Raw genomic sequence first — 24921 nt, 5'->3', positions numbered from 1 at the left:
CGAGTAATCGAATTCCAACGGATTTCTTTTGGAACTCATGTGGATCATCTCACACTTTTCGTTATTTAGCGTCAACTGCCACCTGACACACCATACAGCAATCTTTTCTAAATCGCTTTGCAGCTGATACTGGTCTTCGGATGACCTTACTAGACGGTAAATTACAGCATCATCTGCGAACAACCTAAGAGAACTGCTCAGATTGTCACCCAGGTCATTTATATAGATCAGGAACAGTAGAGGTCCCAGGACGCTTCCCTGGGGAACACCTGATATCACTTCAGTTTTACTCGATGATTTGCCGTCTATTACTACGAACTGCGACCTTCCTGACAGGAAATCACGAATCCAGCCGCACAACTGAGACGATACCCCATAGCTCTGCAGCTTGATTAGAAGTCGCTTGTGAGGAACGGTGTCAAAAGCTTTCCGGAAATCTAGAAATACGGAATCAACTTGAGATCCCCTGTCGATAGCGGCCATTACTTCGTGCAAATAAAGAGCTAGCTGCGTTGCACAAGAGCGATGTTTCCTGAAGCCATGCTGATTACGTGTCAATAGATCGTTCCCTTCGAGGTGATTCATAATGTTTGAATACAGTATATGCTCCAAAACCCTACTGCAAACCGACGTCAATTATATAGGTTTGTAGTTAAATGGATTACTCCTACTACCCTTCTTGAACACTGGTGCGACCTGCGCAATTTTCCAATCTGTAGGTACAGATCTATCGGTGAGCGAGCGGTTGTATATGAGTGCTAAGTAGGGAGCTATAGTATCAGCGTAATCTGAAAGGAACCTAATCGGTATACAATCTGGACCTGAAGACTTGCCCGTATCAAGCGATTTGAGTTGCTTCGCAACCCCTAAGGTATCTACTTCTAAGAAACTCATGCTAGCAGATGTTCGTGTTTCAAATTCTGGAATATTCCATTCGTCTTCCCTGGTGAAGGAATTTCGGAAAACTGCGTTCAATAACTCCGCTTTAGCGGCACAGTCGTCGATAACAATACCATCGGCACTGCGCAGCGAAGGTATTGACTGCGTCTTGCCGCTTGTGTACTTTACATACGACCAGAATTTCTTCGGATTTTCTACCAAATTTCGAGACAATGTTTCGTTGTGGAACCTATTAAAGGCATCTCGCATCGAAGTACGTGCCAAATTTCGCGCGTCTGTAAATTTTAGCCCATCTTCAGGATTTCGCGTTCTTCTGAACTTCGCATGCTTTTTCCGTTGCCTCTGCAACAGCGTTCGGACCTTTTTTGTGTACCACGGTGGATCCGTTCAATCTCTTACCAATTTATGAGGTATGAATATCTCAATTGCTGTTGCTACTATATCTTTGAATTTGAGCCACATCTCGTCTACATTCGCATAGTCAGTTCGGAAGGAATGGAAATTGTCTTTTAGGAAGGCTTCTAGTGGCACTTTATCCGCTTTTTTAAATAAAATTATTTTGCGTTTGTTTCTGATGGATTTGGAAGAAATGGTATTGAGCCTAGCTACAATGACCTTGTGATCACTAATCCCTGTATCAGTCATGATGCTCTCTATCAGCTCTGGATTGTTTGTGGCCAAGAGGTCAAGTGTGTTTTCGCAACCATTTACAATTCGCGTGGGTTCGTGGACTAACTGCTCTAAATAATTTTCAGAGAATGCATTTAGGACAATCTCGGAAGACGTTTTCGGCCTACCACCGGTTTTGAACAAGTATTTTTGCCAACATACCGAGGGTAGGTTGAAGTCCCCACCAACTATAACCGTATGAGTGGGGTATTTATTTGTTACGAGACTCAAACTTTCTCTGAACTGTTCCGCAACTGTATCATCGGAGTCTGGGGGTCGGTAGAAGGAGCCAATTATTAACTTAATTTGGCTGTTAAGTATAAACTCCACCCACACCAATTCACACGGAGTATCTACTTCGACTTCACTACAAGATAAACCACTACTGACAGACACCAACACTCCACCACCAATTCTGCCTAATCTATCCTTCCTGAACACCGTCTGAGACTTCGTAAAAATTTCTGCAGAACTTATTTCAGGCTTTAGCCAGCTTTCTGTACCTATAACGATATCAGCTTCTGTGCTTTCTATTAGTGCTTGAAGCTCAGGGACTTTTCCAGCGCAACTACATAACGAATCCTACAGCTGTTATACCATTTTCTGCTGCTGTTGATATTACCCGATACTCATCTGACCAGAAATCCTTGTCTTCCTTCCACTTCACTTCGCTGACCCCTACTATATCTAATCTTTTCAGATTTTCTACTTTCCCTACCACGTTCAAGCTTCTGACATTCCACACCCCGACTCGTAGAACATTATTCTTTCGTTGATTATTCAATCTTTTTCTCATGGTAATCTCCCCCTTGGCAGTCCCCGGAGATCCAAATGTGGGACTATTCGGGAATCTTTTGCCACTGGAGAGATCATCATTACACTGTTTCAATTACAGGCCACATGTCATGTGGATACACGTTACGTGTCTTTAATGCAGTGGTTTCCATTGCCTTCTGCATCCTCATGTCGTTGATCATTGCTGATTCTTCCACCTTTAGGGGCAATTTCCCACCCCTAGGACAAGAGAGTGCCCTGAACCTCTATCCGCTCCTCCACCCTCTTTGACAAGGCCGTTGGCAGAATGAGGCTGACTTCTTATGCCGGAAGTCTTCGGTCGCCAATGCTGACTATTTATCAAAATTTAGGCAGTGGCGGGGATCGAACCCGGGACCGAAGACGTTTTGATCATGAATCAAAGACGCTACCCCTAGACCACGGGTGATAATTATTATCTGCTGTTGAGATACAGGTCTCTTCCAGACTTCTGCAGATATTACCTACTTCATCTTTCTAATCTAAGTTTGTTTTACATGTTTTTTTTATATCATTAATCTAAAGAGTTGGTGCATATTGTTTGGTGATTCAAGAAAGTTATCTTTGAGTAAAAGTAGTATTCAGTGTGATGAAGACCTTAAGGTATCATGCACATTTGTTATATCTTTAATATATAAAAGAACTTTCAAAATTTTTGGGAGCTCATCCTCTCAGATTTTATGAAGGAAATGATAAATAGAAAAATGAATTAGAGAAATTAGAAAATTTGACTGATAGCAAAATTGTGTGCACAGTAGGCACATTCTTTTATACATGTCCTACCATAATAGACAATGATAAGTTAGTATGTGAGTTGGCATCATTGCAAAACTCAGATTTAACAATTTGTTAAATTTTAAGTGTTTTCTTCTGCCAACAGATGTTGAACCAGTATTATACTCATGAAAAATGATACCATTTCAGGTTTACTTACTGTATTTTTGATTGACTCCATAGAAATAGCTCCCTACTTAGCACTCATATACAACCGCTCGCTCACCGATAGATCTGTACCTACAGATTGGAAAATTGCGCAGGTCGCACCAGTGTTCAAGAAGGGTAGTAGGAGTAATCCATTTAACTACAGACCTATATCATTGACGTCGGCAGTAGGGTTTTGGAGCATTTACTGTATTCAAACATTATGAATCACCTCGAAGGGAACGATCTATTGACACGTAATCAGCATGGCTTCAGAAAACATCGCTCTTGTGCATTGCAGATAGCTCTTTATTCGCATGAAGTAATGGCCGCTATCGACAGGGGATCTCAAGTTGATTCCGTATTTCTAGATTTCCGAAAAGCTTTTGACACCGTTCCTCACAAGCGACTTCTAATCAAGCTGCGGAGCTATGGGGTATCGTCTCAGTTGTGCGACTGGATTCATGATTTCCTGTCAGGAAGGTCGCAGTTCGTAGTAATAGACAGCAAATCATCGAGTAAAACTGAAGTGATATCAGGTGTTCCCCAGGGAAGCGTCCTGAGACCTCTGCTGTTCCTGATCTATATAAATGACCTGGGTGACAATCTGAGCAGTTCTCTTAGATTGTTCGCAGATGATGCTGTAACTTACCGTCTAGTAAGGTCATCCGAAGACCAGTATCAGTTGCAAAGCGATTTAAAAAAGATTGCTGTATGGTGTGTCAGGTGGCAGTTGATGCTAAATAACGAAAAGTGTGAGATGATCCACATGAGTTCCAAAAGAAATCCATTGGAATTCGATTACTCGATAAATAGTACAATTCTCAAGGCTGTCAATTCAACTAAGTACCTGGGTTTTAAAATTACGAACAACTTCAGTTGGAAGGACCACATGGATAATACTGTCGGGAAGGCGAGCCAAAGGTTGTGTTTCATTGGCAGGACACTTAGAAGATGCAACAAGTCCACTAAAGAGACAGCTTACACTACACTCGTTCGCCCTCTGTTAGAATATTGCTGCGTGGTGTGGGATCCTTACCAGGTGGGATTGACAGAGGACATCGAAAGGGTGCAAAAAAGGGCAGCTCATTTTGTATTATCATGTTATAGGGGAGAGAGTGTGGCAGATATGATGCACAAGTTGGGATGGAAGTCATTACAGCATAGACATTTTTCGTCGCGGCGAGACCTTTTTACGAAATTTCAGTCACCAACTTTCTCTTCCAAATGCGAAAATATTTTGTTGAGCCCAACCTACATAGGTAGGAATGATCATCAAAATAAAATAAGAGAAATCAGAGCTCGAACAGAAAGGTTTAGGTGTTCATTTTTCCCGCTTGCTGTTCGGGAGTGGAATAGTAGAGAGATAGTATGATCGTGATTCGATGAACCCTCTGCCAAGCACTTAAATGTGAATTGCAGAGTAGTCACTTAGATGTAGATGTAGAAATTAAGTGCTATATTTATGTTTCTTTGTGTAAGTACTGCAATATGATCTTTTGTGAAATAGCTGCATAACAAAACATTTAGAATTCTAGCCTTCATTCTATTGTCTTCTATTTTAGTGTGTATATGATCAGTAAGAGTTGGGACAGACTACTTCAGTCTGCTCCAAAGAGGAAACTGCCCTGAAAAGCAGAAATGTGTGGCATGTAACAATCTAAAACTTTCAACATTGCAGCTTGTCAGCAGTTGTTGGTTAATATATTAAAAACTAGAACTCGCCTCAACTGCGAACAAAGTACCTAGTGTTTACCTATGTTTCGGCGTAGATAACTACACCTTCTTCAGAACAATAAAACCCACAAGTGCCTAAAAAGACCTGTATAGCCATGGTGTTCATTTAATAATTGACAAAGGTCCTTTTAGGCACTTGTCGGTGCGACCATTTGTAGCTGCAGTGTATGGCGGGTTGTGGCCCATTGAACGTAAGCCGGTGTGAGGTGGAGGTTGCCCCATTAAGTTAAGTAATGGTTTTAGACTTTGAACATGTGTACTGTTTGTGTTCCCTTTTTTTGTTCATAAATGTATAGCCATGGTGTTCGTTTAATAATTGACAAAGGTCTTTTTAGGCACTTGTGGGTTTTATTGTTCTGAAGAAGGTGTAGTTATCTAGGTCGAAACCTAGGTAAACACTAGGTGCTTTTTTCGCAGTCGAGGCGAGTTCTAGTTTTTCAATATACAAACTAAAACACATGGCAGTATTATTGAATGTTATCTGTGGAGCTATCTCTTTCATTTTTACAATCAAAAAGTTGAGACTGGAGATGGTTCTTCATTTAAAACTGAAATTTTCTGTAGTTTCTCTAGCTATTTATATTACAGATTCGTGGGAAAGGTCTTGATCTCCCACTGGTAACTCGTGATCATGATTTGCTGAAGTGGGTGGGAGCAAATTCATACAGGACATCTCATTATCCATATGCAGAGGAAATCATGGACTTTGCAGATAAAGAAGGTTTCATCATCATTGATGAATGCCCTGCAGTAAATATTGAGTAAGTTCAGCAACTGCAATAAATAAAATAATATGCCACATTTTTACCATAAATAACCAGCACTTGAGCATATTGTAGTGCCACATACTTATGTGATAGGTGAGAATGAGTGATAACCATGTAAGTCGAATTTGTATAAGTCGAGATCCAATTTTACATATAAATACACCCAAATTATGTACAGTTGGGACCAGAGACTAAAGAAAACAATCTAGTTTATAAGAAAAATCTTTAATAATGTGTTCAGCAATACAACAAATTATATTACAGTACAGTATTATGTATTACAACAATGTATACCAAAGTTGTTGTGACACTGAAGGCTTCGTAAAATCCAAGTGTACCATCTGACAAGTCATTTCTTTGTTAATTTTTTTTTGTCACATAAAATTTTCTCATAGCACACTAATCCTCCTTCTAGTAACAGAAATGTGTATTTTATTGGAGTCTATTTTTTTTCTAGAATTTGTAACCACTTTTTAATTGAATTAAGGCCTTCAGTCAAGTTTGAAACCACCATTTGATCTTCTGATTGAAATTTTTTTTAAAAAATCTGGTTCTTCAGTGTTTTGCCCTAGCTCATGCACATCAATAAGCTCATCAAGTCTGTCTTTTATTTGTCACCTTCATCTGACTCTGACCACCACTGCTTTACTAGGGGTGCCCGGGGTGTTTCATTTTCCCATGTAGCAAGTCATATGTACAATATGTCAGATTTAAATTCCTTGAGGTTTTCCACAGTTTTGCCATTTTCCCTCAGTTTCTACTTCAGCACTCTGTGTCTTTTAGATATAAGGATTTCCTTGAGGTTACCATCAGGATGAGCAGTTGCAGATGCATGGGCATGAAGGAGCAAGAAGATAATCCAAGTAATCCTACATTTATTACCACAATTATGTAAATACAATGTTATTGCCCTTGCTTGCCTACCTACACAATCACACCAGCACAGATATCACTGGCCAGGTGGATGTTGATGACAATATGACACATGCACCAACTCAGTCCTGAATGGACAGAGAGCTGAATGGTCTCACATACTACCTTTATATGTAAAGGGACTCTTACATAAATAAGAATATATTTTAGAATAGTTATTTTTATACTTGAGCAAACAGCATTACATTTCATTGGTATTTTCTTTTTGTGACCTCCTTCATTCTACATGTTACATAATTGTCAGAATACATAACTTTTAACTCTTAATATGTCTTTTTCAGAAATTATTCAGATGAGCTACTTGAAAATCATAAGCGTTCTCTGACTGAATTAATCAACAGAGACAAGAATCGGCCAAGTGCTATCATTTGGTCTGTAGCTAACGAGCCACGCACATACTTAAATGGAACAGAGGATTATTATAGGTAAGGAAAGTAGAATTATTATTTCTGTGAACAACTGAAATTATATTAAGTTAGTTAGCTGAAAAGATTCATCAAATTAACTAGTATTCTGGCTTACAAAGTATCATTCACTTGTGACCATAAGCACTGATGTATTGTCATATTTCATCTCTGTGATTTTAAATCACGAACATTGATGTCAGTGTACTACACAGAATGCACAATGTGTAAAAAGCGATAGATTTGGAGGTTGCAGTTGTTAACTATAATTCTTTAGTATGTCTATCATTATTGACATCTGCAGTAGTGGAAGCCTAACACAGTTAAATAAATTTGTGAAATAATTTGTTCATTCCCTGTTGATGCAACTCTTTTGGTACTGACATGACACAATTTAGGGAAACAATAGAGAATTCAAATCAGGAATGCCAGATGGTCATTGGAAACCTGTACTTCAAATACAAATCTAGTATTTTAACCAGTATAGTCTAACAAAAGAATAAAAAAAATACAGAAAGTGAAAACTATAAATCAAGTTTTGAGTATAAATGCTGGCCACTGATTTATTACTCTCATTCAGGAACAAAAACCTTCCTTTCATTCACCAAATAAAAGACATTTTGAAGGAATATCAAAAGATGAATGATGCAGTAAATGATTCTTGAATGCTGTTTAAACTGTTCTTGAACAGATCACTGCATTTTACAAACATAACTCTCTAGCTAAGCTAAACAGTTCCACCACATGGAACAACACAAAGGCTCATTCAACTGGCACTTCTAATTTCTCATAACCCACAGAGACTGCACTACTAAATTTGCAGGACCTGTAGCATTGGATGGAAGAATGTGTTGAAGAGTGACCAAGCCACATGTGGTTCCAGAATGTAAGAGTGGGAAAAAAAATAAAAATAAAAAAAGGGCATTGATGTATGGCTATGTTAACATACTGTGCTGGTTGTCTCAGTTGAATGATTGCTCAATACCATGTGAAAGACTAAAATCAATCCTTGGTTAATTTATCACAAACATTCATTTCAGCATTCACTTGCTTACAGATTGTGAGATTTTTTATAAAGTCAGATAATATTTGAACAATAAATTTGTAGAAAGACTGTTATCAGGTAGAAAATATTGAATATTCCTCTACTTTGCAAGCCCACAAAAATGCAATGCACTCTGTGATTACACTATACTGTGAGAAAAACTAAAAACTGATGTCATATCCAAATGATGCAATACAAAGTGGAAGAGTCATATGTTCATAGATATTCTATTATTGGCATATTATTATCATCTTACAAATGTTAAACAATGTTGTAGGAAAATTTTTGTGAATTAAGGGAGACCACATATCAAAAAGCAGAAGCAGTTAGTTGACAAGCATGCACATAAGAAAGTAAACTTACTAGCTAGACAACTCTGAAAGCTAGTAAGTTTTCCATCTTATGTGTGTGCCTGTTAACAAGTCATGCTAAATGTCAAATATGAATCTTCTTAATCCTGTTCTGCACACAGATCTTTATGTCTCACATTTTTCTCTTCACTCTTTCTTTTTCTTTTACTTTTTTCTATGTTGTTCTCTTTACACATCATTTCTTCCTGTTATATCTTCATCTTATTTGTATTTTAATAATTCTTTCTTCCTCATTTGCCTTTTTCTCTCACTTTTCATTTAGTCTTCGTATATGACAACTACTCTTTGGATACAATTTTGTTCTGCAGTATTTCATTAATGTAGGCAATGTCCCAAAACTGCCTGCTCTCATGTAATCTGAAGTCCACTTGCCAGTATGGAATTGTAAGGTGAAATCTCCATGTGCTAGTTTTATTAAACTGCTGCAAATAACTATACTGCAAAATAAATCTGCTCTTCAGTTCCTCAATTCACAACATACACTTTTCTTCTCTTATTCAGTGGCTGTGTAAAACTGTTCAGCCTGGGTAAAAACATTTTACGTTGAAGGTAACATATTTTACATGATATAGAGTGCACTCATATATTGAACAATATTTTTGTGTGTGTTACAGGGAAATAATTGACCACGTAAAAAGTCTTGACACAACTCGTCCAACTACGATTGCACAGGCCCAAGCTTGGAACAGAGATCGTTCAGTAAGTACAAATAACAGAATTTATGTTTTATGACTGTGATGTACACTTCCTATAGAATTCTTCAGTATGAAATAAGCCCATCAGTTCATCACAGATGGTTCATTAATAGAAAAGTAATGGTGGGGCATGACTCACATTGGCACCAAAGACTTTATGTAGCTAATGTTTTCATAAAGTAAAATAAGGGAAAATCAACCCCTCACCTACAGCAGATGGAAATGTGATGCATAGACACATGTAACAGAAAACATTGTTCACTAGCTGTTAAGCAGTGGCTCTGTTTATTGTGGAAAGTACATGCAACCACCCAAAAGCTCTCTACTATGGTCACAAAGTTGCTTGCCTCAGCCATAACAGTGTGCATTTGGTGTCTGTGTGGTTGTGTGTGCGAATATGTGTACTTTCTACCAGAAAAAGAGCCCTCTGTTTTCTGTTACATGTGTTATACACCACATGTCAGGCTGCTATAGGTAAGTGGTTGCCTTTCCTTTATTTTACATATCTTTTCCCACAGGTATTTCCATTATTGCTATAATATCTTTATAATGCTGCTTTGCTTTTTTTTTTTTTTATTTAGACATGTCTTAGTAGTCAACGTAAATGAAATGTTTCAGGAGTACTAGATTTATTACTCGATTTATCATCAACAACTGTCTTGTAATGATGATAGAGATAAATAAAATTACAGACTGATTAATAAATACAGCACCTGTGAAGATAATGGAGACAAAAAGGACGAACAAACTTCTAACCTATCTCTTATTAATGCTATGCAGAAATATTCCAAGTAATGATAGTAGCAATTGGTAAACTTCACTAGCTCTGACATTGATCTGATTTGGTATAATTACATTTCAATACCTTGAGAAGTAAAATAAAAGATACAATTAAAACTGTTCATTAATATTTTCAAGTTGAAAGAAATTACTTTCTTTTGTTATTCAGTTTCATTGTTTTTGACACAGTATTTCCAGTGGTATGATCCTGCTTCCACAATAGATTTCAGGTCTCAGTTTTCTAATATGAGGTATTAAATGAAATGTTACAGGCCATTTGTTGCATTTTTCCACATTTTATTTAACAACATTTTCACTTATTCCAAAATAAAACACCATTTTATTTTATTTATGTATTCATCTGGGGGATGATGTTTGCATGTTACACACACACACACACACACACACACACACACACACACACACACACACACACACATACGCAGGTTACAATCACTTCAAAATTTATTTTAATTGTACAATAAATTCATTATATTTGATCTTGGTTTAGCAGCAGTAGTTTTTACATATTCTTGCTTCATGTCTGTTGTACTTCACATAATTTAAGAATTCTGCCACTGGAAAGAAGCAGTGATCTAATAAGAATGCTCTTAGGTACTTGTGAAACAGAAAAAATGAAGAAATAACTTTCATTTTAAGTGGCAGGCTATCATACATTTGTATGGGCTATTTTTACTGGAGATTTTAAAGGCTATTGTCTTTACTGACTGAACATGGAGTTTTTCTTTCTGCATGGTATTAATTTCATGCACATTACAGATTTTATTTATCTCTTTGATATTTTTCCTGACATATTTACAATTTTCTAGAAAAAAATACAGGGGAGAGGGACGATGGAAGACTTCTGAAAGAGAGGCCGACATGAGTCAGGATGTTTTGCATGGTGCATTGCTCTTGTAGTTCCTTATTGGGTGTGGAAGTTTACTGAGCTAGCAGTTGTACTACCGCAGAATATAATTCCATACTGTAGAATACTGTGGAACTGGGCAAAGTATGCAATGCTAACAGTGTGGAAGCTTGCTTTGTGTGCAAGTAAGTGTATGCTACAGCATACTTTTTTCAATGTTGTATTCATTTTTGTTACATGTACCTGTCATTTCAAATCATTTTGGAGCCATGTGCCAATAAATTTTGTTTCCAGTGAGGGTGTAATTCCACTGTTGTTTATTGTCACAGAAGTGTTGCAGGCTTCCTCTTTCAAACTGAAATTAAGCACAGTTGTTTTGGAAGTGTTTATTATTAGTTTATTTCCTCCAAACCAGTCATTTAGCTGGTTTGTAGCTTTATTTATGTTTTCTTGTAGCTATGTTTATGTTTCCCCTGTAAGAAGGGTGCTTGTCATCTGCAAACAAAATATTTAAATGCAATTCTATGCTTACACCTAGGTCATTTATATATAGAAGGAAAAGAATAGATCTGAGAATGGATCCTTGAGGGACTCCAGTTTTAATTATTCCTGCATCTGAAAAATGTGTTCTAGTGCTATCATTTACTTCATACATTACTACTACTTTTTGTTTCCAATTTGTCAGATATGAGGAGAACTGTTTTAATGCATTGCCTCTAATTCCATACTTTTGGAGTTTTTCCAACAGAATTCTGTGGTCCAAAATGTCAAAGGATTTACTCAGATCTAAGAAAATACCAGCAATATTTTGTTTATTATCCAGTGCTTCTAGAGCATTTTGTAAGAAATCATATATGGCACAGGCTGTAGATTTATTTTCCCGAAAACCTTGTTGGGCATCACCAAGGATTTTGTTCTTATCCAGAAATTCCATTAATCTGTTAAATCTTTCAATGAGTTTGGCTAAAAGTGGTCTATAGTTTTACAAATTTGCTATGTCACCTTTTTTATGAATAGGGATCACTTTGTCAATTTTAAGACAGTCAGGAAAGGTTCCAGTTGAGCAAGATGAGTTGATTGTCTGCAAGGGGTGTTGGTATGTTTATAATACTTTTCTTATGATGAAGTCTGGAATACTATCAATTTCTGGGTATGTTTTTCTGGAGGTTTCTTTCGGCGATGTGTCATAGAGGTAGATTGAGTGGAGGCAGGAATTTACTTTATTCTGTTGGTTAATTGGGCTATCTTTCTTATTATTAATTATTAGCTTTTTTGTATTGTCTTCATAGTACTGCCTGAACAGATTTGCAATTTGCTGCGGTCAGTAGTTCTCTTGTTGTCACAGTTCAGTGTGATATTTTCCTTTTCCCTATTACTTCCTGCTTTATTACTTTCCAGATTGCTTTACTTTTATTTTCTGGCTCTGATATAAACTTATTATTGGCCATTATTTTTGGCTGACATATGACTTTTCAACACACCTGAATATATTTTGTTTTATAACCATTGAGAAAAGGGGATATGTTGCAGTTTTTTCTCTACCTGAGCTTTTTTGGTTTTTTTTGTGTTGCTTGAGACTTTTATGCCTCTTGTAATCCATGACTTTGCTTTTAGATCCGTGTTCCTTATCACCTGTATTTTGAGAGGAAATACTGTTTCAAAATAATAGTTGAAGATGTCACAGAACTTTTCAAACTTTTTGTTGGTGTCATGCAACTGAGAAATTTCTTCCTGCCATTGTCTTTATAACAAGTGAATGAATGTTCCTATGCATTGTGTTTTGAAACTTGTTGCAGTCACAGTCCTTTTATGGTTTTGTCTGTATAGTAAACAGTCAGAGAGGGTTATCACTTGAGCTTCATGATCACTAAAACTTGTATTTACGCATTTTGCAGTATAGGGTGTGTTAACAAATATTTGGTCCACAGTAACAGCAGACATTTTCGTAATTCTTGTTGGGGTTGTAATTTTTTGCTTTAAATTGAAAGTATCTGTTAGGTTGAACAACTGTTCTTTTCTCCTGCTTGTTGCAAGAAAGTCAATGTTGAAATCCCAACATAGTACTATTGATTTCTTGCCTACACGTGTCCTGTTTAGTAAGTTTCAAGTTTATAGATTAAAGCCTTAAAGTTACCATTTTGAGAGCAATGGATACACACAACAACGGTCTTTGCACCACTGATTTCTACAACTGTTGCTTCAAAGTCTCTTTCTGTATTGAGGAACTGTAAAGTATCAATAGTTTTCAATTCCAACCCACATTTAATTAAAATAGCAGTACCCCCATTTTTGTATTTTCTTCTACGGAAGTAGCTTGCAAGTGTGTGTAGCCTGGTATTATGAATGAAGCAATCTGATCTGGCTTTAACCAGTCTTTCAAGAAACATGGAACACTGACAAAATGCAGTTTAGTGTTTAGCAAAACCTCAATGTCTGAAACTTTGTTTGTGATTGACTGGACGTACTGGTGGTATATGGAGAGATACTTGTCACTGCAATTTATTTGTCTACTGGATTTTAAATTAACATCAAAATTTCCTAAGAGCATTATTATTACATCAATTATTCCAGTTTTATTTGGAAGGATTCTGTCCACAAAAAATCACCAGTGCAGGTGCTTGGAGTCTTCTTTTCTCTCCTTGACTTCTGAATGCTTTCTGCACCCAGGATGTTCATCCATGTACTGATCTTTAGTGGTGCTGTTGTTGGCTTCTTGTACCCATCATTTCTTAGCTTTTTCAGCCTTACTGGCTGCTTCCATTTGATGGTTTTCTGTCTTATCCGGCACAGAGATAAATGATCCACTTCCAGCCATGAGAGATGTCACTTCTGTTACCATGAACTTCTTATATAAAGAATTAGACACAACACATGTGTCGTTGAGTGGCATGGCTATCGAGATATCCTGCTTCAGGTGTAATTTTTGACCTACTATTTTTAAAATCTTGCAAATAATGAATTTCTTTCCCACTCTTTTGATCTTTCAAGTTCATCTACGAATGTTACCTTTTTAAATTGTCTGCAGATATTTTGAATGTCTTTGTTTGCTTTTCGTGCCTCTTCATTTATGCAGGACCAGTTTGATACCGTAAGTCATGGCGACGTGCAACTGAAAAAACTATCACATTTGTGTTTCTGAATTCAAGTAATCTTTGCTTAAGAGAATTCGTGAGTTCTTTTGTATTGCTGATTGCTATGTCGTATGTTCCAGTGAGGAAAACAGGTAAATCATTTGTACTCAGTTCCAATACTTTTTCACAGTTTACTATAGTCACAGCTTTGAAATTGGTGCATGGTTTCACAACAATGTTGATTTTGTAAGTACATCAGTAACTGAATTCGGTGGCTATTCCTTGTTCTTGACTATCTGTAAATAGATCAATTTTAACTGTGCTTGTTAAGGGAAGTTCATATGTTTCAAAAACACTACGGCATTGTGGACTGCTATGCCATCTTTTGAACTAATGATAGTAGTAGTTGGCAAACTTCACTAGCTCTGACATGAGACATCGATGTCCCACTTTGTTGGCTTGCATTTGGCAGATTTTTGTTCACAGTCACTTTGTGTTAATTTCCTTTCCATGGTGCAATACTTTCTTGTTTTATGCCTATCTCTACTGTACAGTCCTGTTTATCTCCACGTGATTCACTGTTAACAGTCCTTTTCTGGAAGTAGGCATACTTCGATTGAATTTTCGTGCTCTAAATATAAACTGTTCACACCTTTTACCACTTTCTGAAAGCTGTTTTTCCTTAAAACTTTATTCCACTTATCTGCAGGGTCCGCGATTTCTTGCATAGGTCTCGGTGTGTTTGGATGCGCCAGTTGACCATTTCGTGCCTTAAGTTCATTTATTTCTATTTGTTGCCCACTGATTATGAATTGCACACTTGATAAGCGTTCCCTTAGTTTCACCTTTTCGACCTTAGGGTGTACATTTTCGGCTGGCTTCCTTTTTACCACCAAAATTACCGTTTTTTCGCGGAGTAATACGATGCACTTTGACACTTGCCGCCATAAATTCAGTACTCATTTGAAAAATTTTATGAAAGAGAAATTGAGACAGGGAAAGACAAAAGTTGTTGTTATTACAGAAGGAATTACTTCAAAATTTACCTCTTGATGTCTTGATAAATAAACCATTTAAAGTATATATGATAGAAGACTGGAACAAATGGATGATGGCTAAAACCATAATGAATTCACCATCATGATCTACATAGCACATAGCTCTACATAAAAAAAGAAGTCTAATATGATTCCTCACGCCAAGGGCACAACTCCAAAGCCAATACATTTCACAGATATTGATCACAATGCAAATAAATGCAACTTGTACATCTAACACTTAAAACGTACTTTTACTTTAGTTAGTTATTTTCATGTTCCATGGATCAGTTTGCACACTAAATTGTCATTATGTGGAATGAGTCATTTTACACTCATATTACTAATTAATTTTCAGATCTTTTTGTACTCTAAACATCACCAGATGATTTTTTTTCCCCAAAATGAAAACAAGATAGGCAGATCCAGTTAGCAATTCTTACCCACCACCTTTTACACATTACAAACATAGAAATTCTTCTACAGAACAGGAGGAGTTGTCAAGGAGAAACGTTTGCTGTTTGTTTTCAAGTTTTACTTTGCTGTCTGTTAGAAGTTTTATATCACTGGGCAAGTGGTCAAAAATTTGTGCTACAGCATTGTGCACTCCTTTCTGTGCTAAAGACAACCTTAATTTTGAGTAATGAATGTCATTTTTTCTTCAAGTATTGTAATTATGTACCTCATTGTTGCTTTTGAACTGTAGTGGATTATTTACAACAAACTTCATAAGGGAATAAATATACTGTGAAGCTGTAGTCAGAATGTCCAACTCCTTAAAAAGATGTCTTCAAGATGAAGACAGGTGAGCACCACATATTATTCTTACATACGTTTTGGGCAATGAAGACCTTCTTTCTTAAAGATGAGTTACTCCAAAACATTATTCCATATGACATTACTAAATGAAAATAAGCAAAATATGTCAACTTACTGATTTCTCTCTCTCCCCAAAATATGCTATGATTCTAGGTGCAAATGTGGCCGAGCTAAGTTGTTTTAGGAGTTCCAAAATGGTTTTTTTCCAATTTATATTCTCATCAGTATGGACACCTAAGAATTTTGAAGTTTCCAACCTATGTATTATTTCATATGATGTATTACACTTATCACTGGTGCAGTATCCCCAGAGGTGCAGGATTGAATATGATGTGTCTTTGTGAAATTCAGGGTGAGGCCATTTGCAGAAAACCAGTCAATGATAGTTTTGAGAACATTGTTCTCGATTTCTTCCATTTCTGTATGTATACTGGGAGTGATTACAATACTGGTGTCATCTGCAAAAAGAACTAATTTTGCTTGTTGTATATTAGGCAGTAGATCATTTACATGTATAAGAAAGAGTAGTGGACCTAAGATTGAGCCTTGGGGACCCCATACAATACATGAATTTTCTTTCACACACACCCCCCCCCCCCCCCCCCCGCCAGGTCAGAATTATGTCCTTGGATTTGTTGGTTGAATTACTTTCTGCATTCTTTTGGTTAGATATGACATGATCCATTGGTTGGCTATACCATCAGTCCCCTAAAACTTCAATTTACCGAAGAGTATATTATGATTCACACAATCAAATGCCTTGGATAGGTCTCAGAAAATGCCTAACAATGCTATTTTGTTCCTTAATGCTTGTAATATCTGGTGCGTGAAGGTGTAAATGGCATTCTCAGTAAAACAACACTTCTGATACCCAGTCTGTGATTTGCTGAGGGTATCATTGTTACCAAGGTGAGATACTGTTCTAGAATACATCACCTTCTCAAAAATTTTGTACAATTATGTCAAGAGTGAAATAGGTCGGTAGTTACTGAAGTCTCTCTTATCACCTTTCTTAAAGAGTGGTTTAACATCAGCATATTTTAGTCTCTCTGAATAAATGCCTTGTATTAGTCAGACAATACTGGAGTTATTATATGGGAACAAATCCTTAGTACTCTGTTTGAAACTCCATCAAAAGCAGAAGAACTTTTATTCTTGAGAGCATTTATGACCCTCTTAATTTAAGAAGTAGAATTTGGTGGTACATTCATATGATGTAATTTTATGAGAATTATTTCTTCAACATATAGCAGTGATCTTTCTCTTGAACTCTTGGTCCCTATGCTTTCTACTATGTTTAAGAAATGATTATTTACATTTGCTACCTGTTACTTGTCATTTATAACCCTTCCATTCAATTGAATAGTAATGTTATCCTCTTCTGTGTTTGGTTGTCATATCTCTTGTTTCACTATATTCTGTTGTCAGTCATACTGACTTCTGATATTATGTGCATGTTTCTTGATTTTGTAATAACCTTTCTTAGTAATTCTGAGTAGTTTTTGTAGTGTGCAGCTACTCCAGGGTCTTTACTCGTTATTGCCAAAAGATAGATTTCCCTTTTCTTTCGCAGATACTTTAATGCCCTTAGTGATTCATAGTTTTATACATGGATGTTTGATTTCCCTTCTGATTAGCTTTTACAGAAAGATAATTTCAAATACTGATATGAATTTATCATAGAATATATTAAACTTTATGTTGGCATTTGGTTCTTTATAAATTTCATCAGAGGTTGTTTCTTGTAAACTACTTCAAATTTTCCAGACATCAAAATCAGTATGATGATAATAATGATAATCATAATAAGAATGACAATGTATCAAATTACACAAATACACAAAATATGTTTGACCATTTTCAGGTTTAATCATTTCAGTGGAAACAGTTTAGATAAATAACATTTTACATTGATACATAAGTGAACATTAAGTTAATAATATCTGCACTGTAAGTACAGATGTAAAAATGTTATTCTATGAGATGTTTATTGGATTGCAATGTGGATTAAATAAGAATATTGTTTTGTTTATAAAACAGTTAAAGTGTATCAGTGACTAGTTTCATTACAAAGATATGCTACAAGTGACTAGTGCTGGCATATATAAAAAACTAAATTCTCATATGGTGACAAAGAAATTTCTATTACATGATCAGAATTTATGGGGCTGAAATAAGGACTTCATTCAATGAAAAATTATGTGATTCTAGGGTCTTTTTTTGTTAGATGGCATCACGTAAGTGCACCTTTCATTTATTTATTCATTTGTAATTACTGTTTCCATCAATTAAGAAGTGTGTATAAATTAAATATAAGAATAATTGCACAAGATTCATTTGATGGACATTGAAAAATGTGTGATGTAGCTGTTGCAACAGAGTTATCAGGAGAAAAACTGTATTGCATGTGAAATGAAACATTAACAACTGTTCAAGATGTGGGCCACAGCTGCTGAATGCTGAGAAAAAGTAAATACTGAAATGAAGTATGGACTTTTCACCAATGTTTGGACTGCTTTACAAAGAACTCACAAGGAGAAGAACTCAGACATGGCCCATTGATTTGGCTTTTATTTGGTCACTTATGTAAACCTTAAATGAAGGAGTCTAAGATATTTTGGCTCAATGCTCATTCACTTTTGAGGAAACCACTCGTAAAGTTTGTGTTGTGTAATCAACTCAAAATTGATGGAATTGACAGATAATTGAAAACAGCATTTTTCATCATCGTATATGGGGTCTGCAAATGCATATTTTCCTAGAAATCATGAAAAGAAACTATTAAACCAGAACTCATGTGGCGAATTTTCTGTAACATACGCTACAAGGAGGGGTCTTAGGGACTCCTATGTTTAAACTGAGATTTAAGGCATAAATAAATTGTAAATTTATGTTTTATAACATTTATTTTTACGGTTGTTTAAAAGTTATTTGAATGCTCCTTGTTTATTTTATTGTACTAAAGAAATCTTGCAGCATTTCATTTTTTCCCACACAGTCGGCTACTTCTGTGTGGTTCTTTAAACAGTACACTTATATGGAATGTTAGAGAACTGAATTTTACATTGTGAAAGATTATAGTATCCCTGTGGCAAGTAAATTTCTGCCTAAAACTAAATTCCAGGGTTTGAACATAATTATTCCACTCAGTAGGTGCAAAGAGAAAGTCTGCAAAACTGACACTCAGTGATAGGATCTACATTTTTATTTATCATCACTCAGAAAACATTTGATTTTAATTAACATTTTAATTACTTTATGGAGCAACAAGAAGATCCCCATTCAGCTGCACAATTATGGTCACTGGCTAACAACACTGGCTACTGTAAAATAGTCATTTTTTTTGTCTGTTTCTCGATCTATATCACTGACACCTTTTTCTGTCCATTGACTAGAAATTTCAACAAACTCCGGAAAGTTAAAACTGTCATGCTCTTGCAAACACTGAAGAAAACATACTCGTACAAAGTTCATGAGGCATAGTCTAGGAGACTCTAACACCTCCTAATAAGACATGTTAACAACAACCAAAGAAGGCGATAATGCAAGCAGCAGCAAAACATTGTTGGGCTATCAGCTCAAGTAGGGTAGGCAGACTATAGAAGCATTCCACCACAGCTGACCTTAGAGAGCAAGACTGAAAGTTGGTCTGAGAGATCACACTTCGAGAGTTAAGGGTTAACACTGTCATTATGTACTTGTGGTGTCGATAGGTCACATCGGCCACACAAATTACAATCTTGGGAACATTAACTGCTCTGACGAGCTGCCATGTTTAATTCAGTCTGCCTTCCTACTTCATGCAGTGTTCATGTGTATCAGTCTTTATGGTAAAACATATGTGTATAAAGAAAACTTGGGAACTGTTTTTTATACACATTACGATCCATATCCAGAACCCCGTATTGATGAACCCAGACAAAAAGTTCTATGTCTTTCGTGACTTCTGTGCTGGTTTCATGTACGACGACACGACGACATGGCTACATCACCAAACATTCTTTACGAAAACTTGGAGGCCCAGCTCTTACAACTAGGCCAACACAACCCTCCACCATCAGTTATTTCACAGCTAATGGACAATGATCTATGATCTTTGATGGGGATACCCTCTACTTTAGCTTCTCCACAACCACCGTGTGTTACGCAGTTACCTCAAACAATGGACTCAGGTTTTGTTTCACCGGATTACACACAACAACAAGTGAAAAGTGAAGTGGATGATCTACTAAATAGCGTGAAAATCAATCACTCGTACAAGTTCAAAGGGACCGAAATTCGCACATGTGCTTTGATCCTCTACTTAACATGTCAGTTACAGTAGTGCTGTGTGCAATGCCGCCATTTGTGCAAAACACACATGCAGTCAACTATTACCAAGCTACACCAGCCTCGCCTTCCTCACAAATCAGTAACATACATTTTTATGCCTCCAGTTCACCAGAACAAACCACCAGATCAGCGGTACAGCAACATTGTACTATGACAGTGTGACCACCAATAGGTTTCACTAGTATTATACGGTCCTATCATGAAGGGTGCATGGCCAATGTGCATGGAAAACTCTCATTGTTGCCACTTTAAACTCCAAGCCACTCCCCTTCCCCCACCCCCCCCCCTCACCCAGGGGGGCCTTGATTCCGACAATACAATCGCTCTCTCCTTCCGCAGTACCATCTGCATCTGCTGTGCCGGCCTTCCATGTCATTTCCGAGTTGGACAATGTCAGTGCCATTCCTGCAATTTCTGGTCCAGTTTATGGGCCCTCATTACGTGCTGCTTGCCTGTTTGCTTCCATGGTACCGACCGTGCCTGCCGCGTTGAGCTTTCAGGTGTCTTCAGACATTACAACCAGCCGATGTTCCGAACGCGTGTGCTAGTAACCTCTCCACTCTGGTGATGCCGGATCGCAGCATGAACTCTTGTGCAGTGGGGCCGCAGGCCTTCCAAGACATGCTGAAGCCACCTTCGTCTCCACCTCCACGCCACCTATCCAAGCTGCCTCGCCTATACAAGGACAATCCAGCTCTTCGAGCTGCATCAAGTGACTGATGACAACTCCAAGTTCCTATGTTTGGTGACACATCTTCACGAGTATTCGGATTTAATTTGTGATCTCCTACTCACCTCCACCATCACCAAAGTACATGTTCACCAAGAAAATGTTATTGGACTGACTTGCCTGATCATCTTCGCACATTAACGCATTGGAGATGGAGTTTCCGGTTGTGCGCCTGCTGCCTCGCACGACTCATGCCGACGCTGACACCCACATGACCTCCCCCTCCCCCCTCCCCCACCCCCTCAGGGCTCATAGGCCATACTCCATAGTGTGGGGGGTCGGGGTGGGGGGAGGGCTGTGTGGCGTCGATATGTCACATCGACCACACAAATTACAATCTTTGGAACATTAACTGCTCTGATGAACTGCCATGTTTAATTCGGTCTACCTTTGTACTTCATGCAGTGTTCATGTGTATAAGTCTTTATGGTAAAATATATGTGTTTATAGAAAGCTTTGGAACTGTTTATTATGTATATTAGGATCTGTAGCCAGAATTCCATATACTCATAAGGTACACTGTTCAGCGAAAGCATCACTGCTGTAGTGACTAAGGCATCCGGGGAGCAGAAACCCTGTGTTTTATTCCCAGATGTATTCATAGGCTTCTTCCACCTGTCACCCACCCTCTCTGAATAAAAACTCACAATAATAGGAGTATTAATGAAGTAAGTAAGTAAGACATAGTATCAAAGTAGACAAATACATTTCTCAGATGACTTGGACTAGTAAAGAATTAAAATTTTAAACCCCATTATATAAAAACAATTTGGAGTAAGACTGCTGGGAAGACAAGCATTCCTGCATGTTGTCACGTAAGGGAGAAAAAGAAACCCATGTAGTAGGTAGTATACATAAAATAATGCATTCATACATGGTGCAATATTCCATCACAGCACCTGGAAAACTGTTGCCTACAATTTTCCTCTGCTTATAAGATACTAATAATTAATTTGGCCTTCAACATGTAGAAGAGGTCAATCACATAACCAACTCACTAAAAAATGTTTACATCACTTGCTCTCCAAGTCCAGAGAATTGAAAACTTCAGTTTACAAATCATTTCTTGATTACATTGTAAACTTTTACATTGCCAAAAACATGTTTTGTCTTATTCTGAATTCCTGAAGTGAACAAACTAATGCTATCATGTATGAAAGCGTGTTTGTAGGTGATGAGATTCAACTGCCTCACATGGTAGAAGAAATGCCGTACCACCAAATTATACCCAACTGTGTCATCCCTGTAAAGTTTGTTTTTATTGCCAAGTCAATTACTGTGTGTCAAAGCTTCAAAACTGCAATGTACTTTTGAAAACCCAGCAAGAACTGCACAACTACATGCATGCAATAACTGTTCACAGCATAATTCATGATCAACTTTCAGTATCAGTTTTTCAGACAGTATTATCATATGCTTGCTATGCATTACAATTAATTCTCAAGATAAATATATTGCAAACAAAGTCTGTTTTTTGATGAATATATGACATCTAGTTGATCAAAGGAAACTGTGGGCACATAACAGAGTGAGTGAATGTAAAGTGGTCAGAATTAAGTGTTTAATTCTTTACTCATGCAAGATGCTAGAGAAATTTATTTTCCTGTCTTTTTCTTACTATTTATTGTTTTACTTACATGATTAATTTTACTATTACTACCAATTTCGAAAAGGGAAAAAAAATCTGTACAATTCATGTGGGACTCTGTCAGAGGTTCTGTGTTAGCCAGCAGATACCTTGGTTGCTACATCAGAACCATTTGTGGTTAATGATGTGTACCTTATGGGTACATAAGCAGCAGTCAATAACATTTATTTCTTCAGTTTCTAGGAAAATGAATGTTTGTGGACTTCATATATGATGATGAAAAATGCTCAGTTTTGAGTTATCTATTGAGTCTGCCAATTTTGTTTGAGTCAAGTGAGTGTCATGAACTGTAGGGGTGATTTTCTCAAAGATTGGGTTGGAAGAGGTGGGGGGTGTTGAGGAGTCAAAATATCCTAAGGCTCTCATTTTATGTTGTAAACAAGCAACCTACCAAATATGAACAGAATCATTTGGCCACGTCCAAGGCTTTCCCCTCGTCCGTTGGTTTTTGGTGTAGGTGATATCATGTTCATATCTCTCTTGCTTTTTCCCATTCCATAGACCCAAAAATGAGATGACTCTCATCTGTGTGGAACATGTCAGAAAGTATAATGTAAAACAACATAGAATGTTTGAATAAAATACTCACTTCCCTGGTCATTTGTCAGAAGATTGTAAAGAGATGTAAATACATTACAGTAACCTGGAACTGCTGATATCTACAGAATTCACCACTGTCAGAATGGAACATAGTTATGCAATTTTAATGAAATGATACACAAGATACCTAGTCTTGACTGTTGTGACTTAATGCTTGGAATGAAACAATAACCAAACTAGTCGACAGTCTTGCACTAAAGTAAGCCAAGTCATTATCATTTGCAGATATGTTGTGGCCAATATTTTTGTGAATGAAAAAATAATTTATTTCATTGATTACTAATTAACCTATTACTGTACCTTTACTCAGGACAATGCGCTGGCTTGCAAAAGTGCTTTCACAATGGGAAATCTAAGAGATTTGAACTATTAGTTCTTGGGGATATCCAACCAAGTCCTTAAATTTGGTAGCCTGTGATGTTCACCAATCCCCACAGCTAAATTTGTAGGTGAATAATGTATTATGCCCACTGAAGAGTTCATTTCATCCTTAGATGAGTAATTTGCTCATATTCTGGTACTGTAATTCAAGGATGGAATCTGCTCAAGGGCAAATATGCCAGACAAAATGAATGGATGTAGAATGGACTGTCTCAAAATAACATGTGTCAACCTTGAGCATAAATTTCAATATGAAATGTGCTACTGCTAAATGAGAGATATGGAATGAACATGGAGTTATCAAACTCTAATCAGATATAATTCCCTTGTAATATCCTAATGTTGTGGTGGTAATATCAGTCATTACAATATACAAAAAAATTCAGTCTGTCTCAGAAAAGTTGATGACCATTATTCAGTTACAGAATGTGGTCTGGTGGCAGAGAAAGATGGGTGTGGATAATACAAATGAGGACATTTCTCTCTTTCACAGACCCTTTAAATAAAAATAATTTTGTATTAGTACCAGATAATTTAGGTATGAAGAATCACTTAGAGCACAGTTAGCAGTTTCAAAGAAAAGTAGTACAAATTTCCAATAAAATTCTACTGCACCTTGCATATCCAACAAAAATTTTCATTATATTTTATGCCATTAAAAATAAATGTTTGAATGGTTGTTATTAAATCAGTAACAAAATAATTTTATTAATAAACTAAGTTACTTATGTAATACATGTATTCATAGTGGTATTTTTTGAGATACACTTAAAATAATTTTGTCAAGTCATTTCACAAACAGTTCAAACAGCATTCTCAAAACAATTTTTTAAATCATGTACAATATAATTTATGTCATGTACTTCAGAAAAATTCAGAATATTATTGAAAGATCTCACAGAAAATCTGAATACATTCAGGTTATATTTAAAGGCTTTCATTGCCACCACAGTTAGTATTCAGACACACATAGATGACACAGGTAGGAAAACAGAGCAGAACTATTGATCTCTGTTTTCAAATGTTTATTTACAGAGGAAGCTCCAGATGTACTGCTTGACTGTAATTCTCACACTACTGCAGAGACAAGTGAAACAGATATTAGTGTCAGTGGCACAGAAAAACAACAAAAATCAAACAAGGGCCCAACAGTTTCCCTGCCAGATTTTATACAGAATTTCTGGCTGAGTTACCTTCAATTTTAACCATAATATACCGTAGATTCCTCAAACAAAAACCTTTGTCCAGTGACCCAAAGAAAGTGTGCATCAAATTTCATTGTTGTCCATTTGTTGAAGAATCTTAGAACATGTTATGAGCTCAGACATAATGAACTATCTCAAAGAGAATGACCATGCATATGGCAACAAGCATAGATTATAGATACATTAGTCATACAA

At 36.7% G+C, this 24921-nt stretch overlaps 1 protein-coding gene across 3 annotated transcripts in view; it reads left to right on the top strand.

The window, feature by feature from the left end:
• LOC126272386 (beta-glucuronidase-like) overlaps positions 1 to 24921 on the top strand; it is a 196859-nt gene that overhangs the window by 156108 nt on the left and 15830 nt on the right. For all 3 annotated transcript variants that reach the window (XM_049975224.1, XM_049975216.1, XM_049975208.1), the window contains exons 8-10: positions 5629 to 5801; positions 7022 to 7165; positions 9175 to 9259. In XM_049975224.1, coding sequence (XP_049831181.1) covers positions 5629 to 5801; positions 7022 to 7165; positions 9175 to 9259 — 402 coding nt within the window. The remainder of the gene's footprint in view (positions 1 to 5628; positions 5802 to 7021; positions 7166 to 9174; positions 9260 to 24921) is intronic.

The sequence above is a fragment of the Schistocerca gregaria genome, chromosome 1 (genome assembly GCF_023897955.1).
Source record: "Schistocerca gregaria isolate iqSchGreg1 chromosome 1, iqSchGreg1.2, whole genome shotgun sequence".
In the NCBI taxonomy this organism is placed as follows: Eukaryota; Metazoa; Arthropoda; class Insecta; order Orthoptera; family Acrididae; genus Schistocerca; species Schistocerca gregaria.
This window is presented reverse-complemented; position numbering and strand designations above follow the sequence as displayed.